This window comes from Gopherus flavomarginatus, chromosome 1 (genome assembly GCF_025201925.1).
Source record: "Gopherus flavomarginatus isolate rGopFla2 chromosome 1, rGopFla2.mat.asm, whole genome shotgun sequence".
Classification (NCBI taxonomy): Eukaryota; Metazoa; Chordata; order Testudines; family Testudinidae; genus Gopherus; species Gopherus flavomarginatus.
Window position 1 is genome coordinate 99,949,862 of NC_066617.1, and position 14,893 is coordinate 99,964,754.

The 14,893-nt window shown below is 48.2% G+C and overlaps 1 protein-coding gene and 1 long non-coding RNA gene across 3 annotated transcripts in view; one reads left to right on the forward strand and one right to left on the reverse strand.

Annotated features, from left to right (window-relative positions):
* The window catches only part of LOC127039197 (uncharacterized), a 100,662-nt gene that overhangs the window by 16,806 nt on the left and 68,963 nt on the right, over positions 1–14,893 (forward strand). The gene's annotated exons all lie outside the window — the stretch shown is intronic.
* On the reverse strand, positions 667–14,855 carry EIF3L (eukaryotic translation initiation factor 3 subunit L). Of its 2 annotated transcripts, XM_050932264.1 has the most exons (13): positions 14,729–14,855; positions 14,475–14,514; positions 13,194–13,404; positions 12,452–12,531; positions 11,312–11,373; positions 9,571–9,640; positions 9,007–9,080; positions 7,748–7,919; positions 6,789–6,943; positions 5,484–5,654; positions 2,907–3,404; positions 1,599–1,679; positions 667–895 (listed from the first exon to the last, which is right to left on the reverse strand). In XM_050932264.1, the coding sequence occupies exons 1-13, from the start codon at positions 14,759–14,761 to the stop codon at positions 857–859; spliced, it is 1,686 nt and encodes a 561-aa protein (XP_050788221.1). In that variant the 5' UTR covers positions 14,762–14,855; the 3' UTR covers positions 667–856. The 2 variants fall into 2 exon arrangements, with proteins under 2 accessions (XP_050788221.1, XP_050788229.1); XM_050932272.1 differs by lacking the exons at positions 12,452–12,531; positions 14,475–14,514; positions 14,729–14,855 and having other exon boundaries at positions 13,194–13,272.

Here is a 14,893-nt window from a genome sequence, read left to right on the forward strand (position 1 = left end):
CTTGAGCGCTGCAAGATACAGCGCTGTAAAGCCTCAGTGTAATCAGTGCCACAGCACTGGGAGCGCGGCTCCCAGCGCTGCAAGCTACACCTGTAAGGGATGTGGTTTACGTGCAGCACTGGGAGAGCTCTCTCCCAGCGCTGGCGCTCTGACCACACTCACACTTCAAAGCGCTGCCGGGGCAGCGCTTTGAAATTTCAAGTGTAGCCATACCCTGAGTCTCCAGCAAAACCAGATCTGGTCAGGGTGAAAATAAGCAGGATCCCCTTCCTTTAAAAACCCTCAGCTAGATGCCAGGCCTTTTTACCTCAAAGCAGCAAAAAAATAAAAAAAAATAAAAAATCAACTTATTAACAGAGTCATGGGCAGCTCAGTTTAGTTCAAGAGGTGAATAGATGAAAGTGAGTGGATGACCAATTTGGTTTCTAACTTCCTCCAGCCCCCAAATGTGTGATTGCTAGCATTCTTCCTGCCCGTCAATCAACCCTACAATCTTCTGGGTTCACAGTGTCCATAGAGTTTTAGAAAGCAGGGAAGGGGTCTGTTCCCCATCCTTGTTACCCAGAGAGACTGAGGAAGGGAGAACACTGCTAGCAACTGCGCCCAGAATGCAACCACCTTCTCCCAAAAAGAAGTTATTGTATCTGGTACTGAAAACACAGGGGAGATTTTCAATTGTTTATTAGATGATCTCAGTCCATTGGTGGTGTGATCTGAGCAACCTACTTAGCAAAGTAAGAAACGTCAGTGCCACAGGAGATTCCAGAAATGCCATAATCCTTAACTACCCTCTCCCACAGCAAATAGAATAATTTCCCCTCCCGCTCCACATTGCTGGTCAGCCTGAGCAAACATTTCAGGGTCTCTGACCCATCTTCTTCAGAGTTCGATTCAGCTGGAAGAAAAGAAGCAGCCTGTTACAGAGGGGGGAGTTCAAGAAAACACTCACTGCTGGGGCTCTCACAAGTGCACCTTCCCAAACACTCCCACACTCAACTGTGCAAATGCCCTGAGGCAGTAGCAAGCGTAGTCCACAGTAAGGAGAAAAAATAGTAAAAACCTCCCCACCCCACAACAGGGGAGATCCAGGACAAGAGAGTATAAGTGTTTTCAGTAAAACGATAGGGCAAGGAATGGGGTGAAGACAGTTCACATTTGTTCTGCAGCGAGTGCTTGGATAGGACTGGTCCTGCAGTGGCCCCTGCTGGAAGAACGGGGCTGAGACAGTGTGTTCCTCCTTGCTGAGCATTCAGCAGCAAGAAAGGGCAGGGCCATCCTATAAAGATGCGGGAGCAGTGTCCCAAGGCCTTCAGAAGGGTCCCTCCTGCCCTACATAGGATGGTGGCCGTAATGGATTCCCACTGGTGTTACTAATGGAAATCTGTTAGACTCATCTAAGGAAAACTGAGCCCCCACAAGGTGGCAGCAAAACATATCAGAATGATGTGAGAGGAGAACACATCACAGGTGGATACCCCAGGGAATAGCTTAAAGTTGTCCCTACCCACACAGACATCTCTTCCACTAGTCCTAGACCTTCCCCTGGCTCCCTATCAGGGATTATTCAGAGTCCCCTGCCCTAGTTACCCACAGCTCACCTCCTCAAATTTGTGGATCTGGCGGATGAAGAAGTCCCCATAGCGCCGAGCGACCTTTGTGTCTGCGATATGGATCATGTCCTGCCAAGAGAACATGGAGCAATCAGGAAAGGAGCAGAGTTAATTCTGGGGTATACAGTAGCATTACTGGGGGAAAGAACTCACTGAGGCCTGAGATCAGTGTCAGAGACAACCCTCAGCTGCACTAGTCACCAGAAAGAGCTCAAAATTAAGCCACAACACTCTAATTTAATTTTTCCCTTTGGGGTAGGCTCTTATATACTCTTGCACATGGTGGACTCCAAGTCACAATGCTTTAATGTGGCTGTGTCTCCATTCAGCCCTGATAATCAATTTGATGGTGGAGGCTCCCCATCCCAGCTCTCGGGCCTTGCAGGGTAGCTTTCCCCTGCAAGGTCTGGTTCACTCTCTGGGCTCCTGCTAATGCTTGGGAGTCACTAGCAGTTCCATTTGGTTTGGGTGGGTGGGTGGGGCAGGCAAAGCAAGAACCAGGCCTTGCAGGAAGAGGGCTACCTCCAAGGTCCACGAGGCTAGAAGCAACAATCCTTTCTATCCACCAGGCTCCCTAACAAGATTCAGGTGTGTGGGGGGGGAGGGGGGGTGAAGACGACAGACACTTTCTTTGAAGAGCCAAGTGGCAATGTACCTGGAGGCCCTCACTTAGCAGGAAGGACTCTTTTCTCCTCCCTGTGCGCAGCTGCTGGCCTTGAGCTTCAGGGACAGGCTGGAATCTGATCATTCTTTGGGTCTGGATTTCCAGCACAGCAGGCGCTAGCTAAGAGCTGAGGGTGGGCAGAGCTAAAGGCTTTAGCACTTAGTGACACAGCAGCGTGGCCAAGGAAGACTCCCACCTGGTGGAGAAATGAGATGGGCAGGGGAGGCGCTGAAAGCTGGCAAATCTAGACACTGCATTTAAATTGAAGTCTTAAGCTATTATTGAAACATATCCTGCCCAGGATCAGTGACAGAGAGAAGGCTCCCCCAGTCTGGGACAGGAGTATTTGGGGCCTGTTTACTCAGGCCAATAGGTATGATGTGTTTCTAGTCGCACAGGCCTAAAGGCTGGCAAAGAGCCTGACCAGACATGCTCCTGGCACTACCACTTCTCCATTAAGGACACTGTTGAACAACAAGATCTTGGCATCACAGTAGCACTTTGAACCACATCTGGGGATGAGCTTCCAATTAAGAATATGAAATGAGGAGAGAAGGCATGTACCCCAGAGATTGGGATGAATTTCTGATCATGGTTTTTCATGCCTGTGGCAGAGGGAAAGAGAAACTGACCTTGTCAATGTAGAAGTCAACCTCAGAGGCTGACTGGAACTCCCCATCCAGGGCTGAGATGCCACTGGTCCAGACCAGGTTCTTCATCTTGTGTTTGAAGACCAGCAGCTGGATGCGAAACTCCTGCTCCGTGAGGTCCAAGAAGCCAGCAAGCTTGGCCACAGGCATGGTTGTGTAAAGCTTCAGAAAGCTGCGGATGGTGGACAGCTGGGCCTGCTGTTGCACCTCATCGGCGAATACCTTCAGCTGCTGCAGGAAGGGCTCCTTGTGGTAGTTGGGATGCACATTGTCATAGTTGGGGACCACGGGGGAGAGGAATTTGGGGCAGGCATAGCTGAAGAGCTCCTCATACACCTGTGGGTCACCCTTCTGCATGCGCAGCATCTTGTCCCCATACTTCTCCCTCAGCTGCAAGTGGATGCTCTCATCTATTCGCATGGGGTACATGGTGAGAGCAATGGCCAGAAGGGCATGCATCTGCTCATTCTGCTTGTTAATCTGAGATCGAAAAGACAGTTATTAGAAGCCATCCCTCCATTGTTATTTTACAGTGCCCAGAAGAGAGTTTGGTGCCACACAGTACAGAGACATGTCCTTTCTCCAAAGCGTTTATAACCTGGGACACCATGTGGTGAGTGTGGAGTAACAATAGGAGGGGAAGGCATAAGGTAAGACATGAGTTACAGAAATGCTACTAATGCTCGCCTGGTTAATCAGTTTAGACACACGCCTCTATTGGTAGTTCAAAGATCTCTCTTTCAATACCTACTATTCATTCAGTTGTATGCACTGTAGAAGAGCAGAGTCTAAGGCAGTGGTTTTCAAATTTTTTTTCTGGCAACTCAGTTGAAGAAAATTGTTGATGCCCATGATCCAATGGAGCTGCGGATGAGGAGTTCAAGGTGTGGGAGTGGGTTCTGGGCTGGGGTGCAGGAGGGAGTCAGGCCTCTGGGCTGGGGGTACAGCCTCTGGGGTGGGGCTGGGGATGAGGGGTTTGGAGTGCAGGAGGGGGCTCCAGGTTTGGGGGGGCTCAGGGCTGGGGCAGGGGGTTGAGGCACATGAGGGGTTCAGAGCTCGGGATGCAGGCTCTGGGGGTCCGAGGATGAGGGATTTAGGGTGCACGAAGGGGGTCTAGGCTTTTGGGGGTTCAAGGCTAGGGCAGGGGATTGGGGCACAAGGTTACCTTGGGTGGCTCCCGGTCACCAGTGCAGTGGGGGTGCTAAGGCAGGCTTTCTGGCTTTCCTGGCATTGCAGACTGCACTGCACCCCGGAAGCGGCCAGCAGCAGGTCCAGCTTCTAGGCGGTGGCACACAAGCAGCTCTGCATGGCTCTCATCCGCAGTCACCGCCCCCCCCCTCCTCCCCAGCTAGCAATGGGAGTCCGGAGCAGATGCTCAGGGTGTGGGCAGCGCACAGAGCCCCATGGCCCCCCTACCTAGGAGCCGGACATGCTGCTGGCTGCTTCCAGGGTGTGGCGTGATGTCAGAACAAGTAGGGACTAGCCTGCCTTAGCCAGGCAGCACCGCTGATAGGATTTAACGGCCCAGTTGGCAGTGCTGACCAGAATCGCCGCAACCCAGTGTCTTACATTCCGCGATCCAGTAGTGGGTCACGACCCACAGTTTGAAAACCACTGGTCTAAAAGAGGGGACTTGGAAGGAGGAGTTGGTATTGGCTAGGCAGACCAGAATTGAGCTGTACCAGGAGAAAGGGGCATCTTGGAGATGGTTATGGAAGAAGCAGACAACTGAGACAACAAGCCTGGCACCAGTGGGAAAGCAGAGGGTGCAGGAATGATGTGATAAAAGACAAGGTCAGATACATAAACACAGGCAGAGTTATATAGGGCCTTGAAGGGGAGAACATATTTAAAAACTGATAGTAGGTGGAACAGAGACCCAGGGGACAAATTTAGATCAATATGCAAGGAAGTCACATTTTGAATGCATGTGGTGGGGGATGTGTGTATCACGGAGGCCAACAAGGAGGTGATCACAGTAGCTGAAAGGTGAATCAGGCTGTGGAGAGCAGAGTTAGCTGTTTGGCTAGAAAGGAAGAGCCAAATCTCTGAAGTGTTGTGGAGTCAGAAACAGTAGGATCTGGACATGTGAGGAGCAAAAGGGAGGAGTCAAATGATCCATCCAGATACAGAACCTAGTGTTGTCAACAGTAAAAGAACAGGAGAGTAGAAATTAAGACGAAAGTGAGGTGCTTGGTTCTAACAGTCAGTGAGACATCCAAGAACTGAGACAGGCTGAAATGCAAGATTGGATGGAAAGAGATAGGTCATGGAATGGAGAGACAGACTGGTGAACTGTCAGCAAGAAGATGGCATTGAAAATATGTAAATGGATAAGGTTGCCCAGAAATAGGATGTAGAGGGAGAAGGAGGGGCCATGGAGCTAACATTGTGGGACTGGGAAGGATGACTCCTCACCCAAAGAGCTGCTGAGAGAATATTACCACACAAGCCAAGGGAGGACAGAAGGTTAAGGAGGAAGTTATCAACAGTATCAACAGCAGCAGAGAAGTCAAAGATGGTAAGAGAAGGATAGTGCACTGGCCTCGCCCCCCTTACCATTTCATACTTGTAGGTAGTCCTCTGAAACATACTCTTTGTCCTCTGGATGTAAAGGAGGATGTTGGCAAAGACACGGATGGCATCCTGGTAACGCCGCATCATAAGGTACGCAAAGCCCACATAGTAATAGGTGGTGACCTGGCACTCCGGCACCCGAGAATACATGCTCTGGGGAGGAAGAGATACACAAACATGCAAAGTTAGAAAAGACATCTTCCCCCAACAACCTTTAACACCTCTTTCCTTCAGGGAACCCATCTCCATCAGTCTCCAAATGAGTCCTACCATAGAGAAAGGAGAGGGATGACCTGCTGCCCTCTGTGTTTCCTGTACAGAGAAGTGAGAAAGCTATCATAGAAGACAGACTGAATGATCTAACAGATCATTTCCATCTCCCTGGCAATGGAAGATTGTTGCCAGCACGATGTTCATCTCTTCTTGTCCAGGCTAGTGTTTAAAAGTTCTCTCCTTCCCTGGACAGATTATTTACAGGCTAACAGACACCACTGCTGGGGATTCCCCCCCAATATTCAGCCTAAAATTTCTCTTCATTTCATCCCATACATGCTAGTTTTACTTGTGTGTCACACTAAACACATCCCGTGCCTTCCCACTGGAAATAGGCCACGGGCTCAGTAGATAGAATTTCATACATTGCAGGGTGTTTGCAGTCACTCCACAGCAAGCTGTTTAAGTAGCCCATTCCACACCCCACAGTACAAGCACACAGATGGATAACATGCAGAGCTCCAAACCAGTCCAGTGACCATCCTGATTGATGCAGTCCAGCTGCACCAATCACAACTATCACAGGGGGTGCATGATCCTAGAAAAAGGATCAGATATGTGGGGTAGAATGGTTGGTACCAACGGGGCCAAGATGGGACCAGGGTGCCATACTGTTAAGCAACACTATCCAGCACAACTAACTAGCACTGCAACATCACTTCAGCATATGATGCTTCAATCAACATTCCCCTCAGCATGGAATCGCACCCTAGACCCCAGAAAGCAAACACCCAACACCACGTGTACATGCTAGAACAGCCACAAGGGCCATCAGAGGACAGCTATGTGTGTAGGATTTGCATTAAGTATTGCATTATGCTGTGACTACAGCCCCTAGTGAGGGTGGAAGTAGACACCCCTCACCTGACATTCAGAGCAGGAATGAATAGCTCCATAATTGGGCAGTTCATTGTGATGATCGGGGCTCTCACACCTTTAGATAGCATTTGCTGCCCTTTCAAATAAAGGCACTTTAAACCCAGAAGGGAGCATTTAAGAGCTGTGGCTTATTACCTTCTTGTTGAGCTCAATGTTCTCTAGAACCTTGATGGCTTGGTAGTAATCCCCCAGCAGTGAATGGAGGCGCAGCAGCCCCACAAGACTGAAGTAGCCCAACATCTTATAGAGGGAGTGACGACCGTACTCTCCAGCCACGCTTTCGGGATCACCTGGAAAGAGAGGAAGTGTCACACTTTCTACAGGGGGAATGGGCTCTCTCCCCACAGCTCAACTACCTCATCCCCCTGGACATCAGAGGGGTGAGTAAGTCAGGAGATGCAGCTTTCAGCACTGCTCCCACCCTGTTTCCCAATCAACCTCAAATAATTATCCCTTCCCATGGTAACACTTGCCAGAATTAAGGGTTTAGTTCAACTGTCAATGAAACCAATAGGAAGTCAAACGGCATTAAACAAGGATTTGTCCCAATCTTTAAAACGCTGCAATCTTATCCATGCAGCAAACAGCAGCACTCTACTGGTACATGTGCATTCTCTGAGCTTTACTTGGGGCACAGACAGCTCAACTGGAAGAGCCTGGACAGCAGCTACTCATTGCCTACTTTTACCTATTTTTAGAGAGAGTTTGCTGCAGATGAGAAGTGCAGGACCGACAGCATTAGAGTTTGAAGCTTTCTCTCCTCAGCACAGACAGCAGCAGTGTAAGCAAACACCAGTCTACCATGTGCATTTGGATGAGAAGGGAGTTACATCTCAGACCCACTCAATCCTGGGCCTCCAAGCTGAGGCTGCCAACAAGGGGGACAATTACTGTCACTTGTGATGGGTTGGATTTTTGCTAAATACAATTGAGACACCTCAGCTCATTTCACAGAACGGTCCCCAGTCACTTCCACGCCAGACTAGAACCAGTAACTTCAAGGAGAAAGATTTTGCATCCCATTCCTCATCTCCCTTTCCCTTTGATCACTTCTCTTGGCCAGGACAGCATACTTGGGAACCCTGACCCCTTACCTCCACTGGTGTAGACCTCCAGCTGTCGGTTGATGTTGGACTTGTCCACCAGGGAGTGTAGCACATTGAGGACACTATGGACATTCCAGATCTTAGGGTTTGACCGAAGGAAATCAATTTCTTCTTCAGACTTCTTGGCTGTTTTGCAGCGGTACTGGCTGAATGACTGGAACTATGGGATGAGGAAAGGACAGACAAGCAGATAAGGAGCTAGCATGGAAACACTCATCTAAACACCAGCCCTACGGTTCTATCGTATGACTGAAGTACAGGAAGTCACAGGCTTCAACAGCAACAATCTGAGTTATTACTTGGCAGGTCAAGAGGACAAGTTCTACAAACACAATGCACCTAGGGCAAGACTAATGTGAAGCAAATACTCAGCATGAGGGAGAACCTAGAAAGCAGCATCACTAAGAACCCAAGGGGTAGGTGAAGGACAGACAATTAGACATGACTAAAGTGGCAGCGAAAAAGTGGCTCACATGCACACACAGAAGCATTGTATCACACAGCAAGGAGGTGACAGTCCATCTCCATATGCACATAACAAGATAACACCTGGAATAGTGTGAACAGTGCCAGGCACCTTCACATCAAGACATCAAACAAACAGAAGGGAATTCAGAAATACAAATGTAATTTAAGGTCTGGGAGGGTGGACTGATAGAAGGGGAAAATAAGGGATATTACAACTGGTATCAGGAAATGTCTCCTGACAGCAAGATCTCAGAATGTAGACTAGTTGCATTGCTCTGCATGTCTGGACTTGGAGATTATTCCAAATAAAAGCCATACAAGCACCATCAACTGAGAAATTTAAAAGGTGGAAAAAAATACAATATATAAGAAACAATCCTGCACTGGCCAGCTAGGGTGGACAAACATTCTAGTAAGTTCTTTGTGACTCTAAATGATTTTAGCCAGGCAGCTTCCTAACATTTAGATGTGGGAGAGCTGGGGTCAGGGAAGATGCACTTTACAGAAATAGGCCAGGATGCAGGAACTTGAAATGGAAATATGGATAAAATGCCAGAGTTTCCCAAATATGCCCCAATAACATGGAGGAATTGTTATAATTTGAGAAAAGGTTAAGGTCTTTGCTTCCTAAGGACCTCAAATCTCAGTACCCCCTTGGATGCTCTGCATGTGGGGAGATCTCAGCTATAGGAATCACATGGGACGGAAGGAGGAATGATGGAGAACTGAACAGTCTTAAGCACCTATGCTACCAGAAGGCCCAGCAACAAGCCAGGTACCTGGTAGATGAATTCATCAATGATATCCCACAGCCACTGGTTGGGCAGTTCCAGAGGAGCAGGGCCATCCGCATCTGTAGGAGAAAAACACAGGTAATCACCCACAATCAAGGGGTAGGATGACAGTGACATGAAGCTGTAGGGGGAAATATGGGCACCACTGTAGCTTTCCCCTTCAAGGGTGGAGACAGAGCAGAACTCACCCATTGAGCGAGGTCCCCAACAGAGAGATGATGCAATAGTTCTGGCCATTGCTTTGGAGCTGTGCTCTGGCTCCAGGAAAAAGGAGAAGACACCTCCAATAACCCACCGACCATTTGCAGACCTAAAGAAGGCCCAGTCTCTTCTTTTGCTCAGAGCAGTTCAGATTAGTGAAGGGATTTGGAATGTGTGTGTTTTCAGATGGATGAATGTGACATGCTATCAATTCAACAATTTCTTTCCTTGGACAGGACCATGGGATTCTTTCCTCTACAATCCATAAACAAGCATGCTTCTGTTCTTCCTCCATCCCTCCCCCGCCCCAAAAATTCACACACCACTAAGTGGATCATAGTAACTCACTCAGAATGTAGTTGAAGAGATTGCAGTAGTTGTAATAAGACTCAAATCTCTGCTCCAGAGAGGGGCCACCCTGTAATGAAAAGTAGAGAGAGTGGGGAAGTCAATACAGTCTACTTAGCTTCACTTACCTGCTAACTGCTTAGGGCCCCCAAGTGTGGCAGGAATGGGTTCAGGGCTATCATCATGCTTTTTGTGCAGCCATAATCTAGAGTAGCTGAGACACACTTTCACTGACAGTAGAGCTGCCAACGTCTTTATACTCTACCAGGCCAATCATCATCATCATACACCCCACCATCACAACCATGAGTGCACACTATTATTATCAAGAAGCAATCTTGACTGTTTATGTTCAATGAACTCCTTCCAGAGGTCCTGCTGCTTTCCCAAAATAAACATCTCACAAATGGAACTTCTCCCCTTTCCTCCTAAACATCTTCCTATCACCACCCAGACTCAAAACCTTCAGATTATCTTGAGGAGCTCTCTGTCCTCCCCTCACACAAAGGCTCTTGATAAATCCTGTCAATTCTTCCTCTTCATGGTAGTTCGTGTTTCACTATTGACCACTTTGTAAAATGAGCAAGCGTGTCAGGGAAGCACCTCCATTCCTCAATATTTCATTTTTAAGAACTCCACAGCACAGAATCACCATGCTGTGCCTGTAAAATCTGCCCTCCCTCCCCCTGCCCAATCTATTCCTACTAGTAAATCCTTGGATCACGTCTCACACTAATGCAACATCTCTTTCCTAATCTCCCTGCTTCTCCCCTCTCCAAGTCTATTCAAACAGTGCAGCTAGATCTTCTCCCTCTTCCACCCGCTCTGAACCATCACCTGACCATCTTCCTATTCCAGCATTCATGTCAAGTCTCACATCCTCCCTTTCTAATTAGCTTAATTCCTCCCTAAGTCTCAGCTCTCTCCTCCTTCTTGTTCCCACCTCTTGAACCATTTACTCTGCCCAATCTTCCTTCTCCACTAGGGATTCAAAACTCTCTTTCACTCTCCCCCTCTTTGGAGTGGTAGGCTGCATTTTCTTGCACATCAGTTTCATTTTCACTCCAGCACTTCACCATCAGACTCCACTCCACTGCTTCTTACACCCATCCATCTGACAATTGTAAAAGTTACATAAAAAGACACAAAACAAGCTACACTTCTCCTGGAATTACAGCTCTGTCAAGGAGAAAATCCAGTTGTTTTCTGTTGTCTCTTCTTTCCTTAATTCACCCACCACAATAATCAGGTTTCATTTGTAGTTATTTATTTGTATGACCACAGCACCTAGAGGCCCCAGTCATGGCCAGGGCCTCACTGTGCTAGGTGCTGCACAAACACAGAACAAAAAGACTGCCACTGCCCCAAGGAGGTGTGACCTAATTTAGATCATAGATTTCTCGACGACCTTGTCCTCTTACCTGAACCAATTATTATGAACTTTGTGCTAGTAGTCACTAGCAAGAAGCAGAGCCAGATTACAAGCCTCAGCAGAGGATGGAAGATCAAGTCTTAAAATGTCAGAACTCAAATGAGGCATTACCAACCATAAGCTTGCACAAGTTTCTCAAGGCCCAATCAGGATCTCATGGCAGCATATCAGAAGCATGAACAGATTTGTTCTGCAGGAGTTATTTGAATCACAGACAGTGTGGTCCAGAGGGAGGAAAGGGCAAGTTTTAAAGAACAGCCATAGGAAAGCCTGCATGTAATTAGCAGGACCACACAGGCAAATACTCACACTGACTTTGGCGTAGATGTGCCTGTAGTAGAGCTCCTTGTACAGAATCAGGAAGACCGCATCTGGAAGAGATGGCAGAACCGGACATTAGCAAGACATTTGGCCAAGTGGTCAACATAGCCAGATGTTTCAGGGACACTGGTGGTCTTCCCCCTGCTACAATAAGGGAAAGAGGAGCAAGAGGGTCCCCCTATGGGGCTTGAGTAGGGAAAACATTTAAGAACTTGTGTTTCCCAACCTTGGGGACACTGGACAGAGGAAAGGAACAGAGAGCACAGGGAAAGCTGCATGGCTTTGGATTCACTCCCATTGCCAATGACAGATGTGCTGTTGTGGATAAAGCAGTGGGCAATTCTTTGAAGCCCACTTTCCCACCATTCTTCTTTGGCAGTTCCTGAAACAGATGGCCACAGGAACAGCATTCAGCAATTACAGGCCTGGGAAGCTGCAGATTGGGAAGCTCTCATCATAGAATTCAGCTCCAAAGCCCAGCAAACACCAGCAATAGCCAACGCTCATCTTGAGGAGCATGAAATCTGGTGTGTTGGGAGGAAAGGGGACAAAACTAAACAAACAGAAAGCAAAGGACAGAATTATAGAATATCAGGGTTGGAAGGGACCTCAGGAGGTCATCTAGTCCAGCCCCCTGCTCAAAGCAGGACCAATCCCCAGACAGATTTTTGCCCTAGATCTCTAAACGGCCCTCTCAGGGATTGAGCTCAAAACCCTAGGCTTAGCAGGCCAATGCTCAAACCAATGAGCTATCCCTATTAGGGGCGAGGAAGGGGAAGAAGAGACAGAAGAAGAGAGAAAACAGACAGAAGCAGCAAAGACAGCATCTGTGCCAGGGCACCATATGAAGAGGTATTGGGGGTCCAGCTGCCAAATCAGCAGGGAAGGCTCCAACAGAAAGGAACAGATTGCAAATATCTCCTGTGCAAAGAAAGCAGTGACTTTCAGCTCCCTTGACATTTTACATTTATAGCACTTCCACTTCTCAATATGATGCTTAGAAAGCCTGCTTCTGAACTGAGTGGGTAGATGTGTAACAGGAAGGGACAGGACAGAGACATCAGCTGGGTCTCTTTCCAGAGTAAAGCAGTTTCCTTCTCTCTTTCCTCCAATAAACAAAATACCTACCATTTCCAACCTGTGGTGCAATGGCCTCTGCCTCTGGCCATGGGGTGTTCTTAAAGAACCTTTCAGTCAGTTTGGTCCAGCTGTGAAAAAACACATGCAGAGGAGATTACAAATTAAACTATTCATTCACCAGTGAAAGAAGGATCGAGTTAAAGATTTCCAATCCTGAAGACATGCTTTGTTAGATCAAAACTATTTCCACACATAGATTTATAAATGAGTCTAGTATGCATGAGAGGGACCAGTTCAACAGATCTGGAAACTGAAGTCCTATTTTATCCTTAACACAGAGAAGTAATGCAAGCTTGTCTCACACACCACCTGTGCAAGTGTGACTTAGTCATGAGCTGGAGGGACCATTGCTAGAAAAGAGTCAGACATGCTATGACTGGGGGCCTCTTTGACCCTTGGCATGTTCTGATGTTATCAGCAAGTGAGCTAATGAGCACCAATGGGGGCATGTTTTTTAATATGCACATTAGGAACTGGATTGAGACTTATTTGGTATGAATTTCAATCACTACTGACCTGGGTTTGAGGCAAACCAGTTATCTAGAAGTGAAAGGATCTCTTCCTTCTCAGACATCCAAATCTACCCTCAGTCCACATTTTAAATAAAGTGCAAATGTGTATCAAATCAACTGACTGGTGCTCCCTTTAATTAAAAAACAACACCACCACCACAACCCCCTGAAGAGGAGTTACAACAGCAATTCCCACCGTAAGAGGGATAGCTTTGTACCTGTTTTCATAGATATCTTGGATCTCATACACTTTCTGGTCAATGACATCACTGGAAACACGGCTGGCCTGAAGCTCATACACCTTCTGATCAATCAGATCCGAGACAGTTTTATGAAAATACTGGATGAAGTTTTTGATCACTTCAGGAATCACCTGGTAGGTCTGTTGCTCATATTGGCGTTCATAGGCTAGATCCTGTTTGGGGTCTCCTGTGGAAGAAAAGGGCAGCAATGCAGCATATGATTTATGAGCATAGCTCTGTATCTTTCCTGAATTTAATAAAATGCCAGGAAGCTTGGAGAGATGCCCAGAGACAGCACAACCAGGCTGGATCTGGGATCCAAACCAGCTGGCCACAAGGTGAGATGAAGGCACCTCCAGTACCAAGAAAGCAGAATAGAGTTGAGTAACATTTCAGGAGGTACCTTGCTTGGTCGGAGTCCTTCCCCAGGAATACCCACCCCTTAGAGCACTGGTTCTCAACCAGGGTCTTCCAGGGGATACATCAACTCATCTAAACATTTGCTTAATTTTACAACAAGCTATACATAAAAAGCACTTGCAAAATCAGTACAAACTAAAATTTTATACAATGACTTGATTATAGTGCCATATACAGGGGGAGAGGGATAGTTAAGTGGTTTGAGCACTGGCCTGCTAAACCCAGGGTTATGAGCTCAATTCTTGAGGGGGCCATTTACGGATCTGGGGCAAAAATCTGTCTGGGGATTGGCCCTGCTTTGATCATGGGGTTGGACTAGATGACCTCCTGAGGCCTCTTCCAACTCTCATATTCTATGATTCTATTCTATACACTGAAATGTAAGTACAATAGTCATATTCCAATTAATTTATTTTATATTTGTATGGCAAAAATGAGACAGTGAGCAATTTTTCAGCAATAATGTGCTGTGACACTTTTGTATTTTTAGTCTGATTTTCTAAGCAAATAGTTTCTACATGAACTGTAACTTGGGGGTATGCAAGACAAATCAGACTCCTGAAAGGGGTACAGAGGTCTGGAAAGGTTGAGAACCACTGACTTAGCGCCATGCCATGTCTCTCACCAACTACCAACACACAAAAAAGCAGAGAAACCACTAAGGGGAGAGTGGAGTGGGCAGGGATGAGACCCTCCCCGTTGGATAGTCACATGAGTATCCCCGATGTGCCAGTTGTAGCTCAGGGACACACGGGCGGGAAGGGACTCCTGGGGGTGATCTGGGGTAGGGGCAGGGCAACGCGTGGGCACCCGGCTCGGCCGGGCAGCAGGACTCACCTGTGTGCATGTCATAGTCACCCTGGTACGCGTAGGCATCCTGAGGGGAGAAAGAGACACAGACGGGGGGGTGTCACCACGGGGGCTCAGATACACAACGGACCCCCCCCCCCGCGGGCCCGGGTCAGGAGGGGAAGCCAGGCCCTTTCCCGCCCCGTTCTGGGGGAGGGGGGCAGGCCCTTCCCCGGGCCCCTCAACCAGCTTCTGGCGGTGAGTCAGGCCAGGCCCCCCGCCCGGGGGGAGGGGCCGGGTACCTCCGTGTCGTAGTCCTCGGCCGGGTAGGACATGGTGCGGGCGGCGGGCTCGGCACGCGGCGGCCACAAGCGGCCCAACAAGGAAAAGGCTCCGGCCGGGAACGCGGCCGCTTCCTGCGGAGAACCGGAAGGGGCGGGGCGAGTCTTAGGCAGCGCTCGGAAGGG

Bases quoted from the DNA above. Each gene is read 5' to 3' on its own strand.
- EIF3L (XM_050932264.1), bottom strand. From the start codon at position 14,761: ATGTCCTACCCGGCCGAGGACTACGACACGGAG. The intron at 3,405-5,483 runs GTAAGGGGGGCG...TTTCGATCTCAG, and splicing joins CTACCTACAAGTATGAAATG to ATTAACAAGCAGAATGAGCA. The intron at 1,680-2,906 runs GTCAGTTTCTCT...TTCTCTTGGCAG, and splicing joins TTGACTTCTACATTGACAAG to GACATGATCCATATCGCAGA.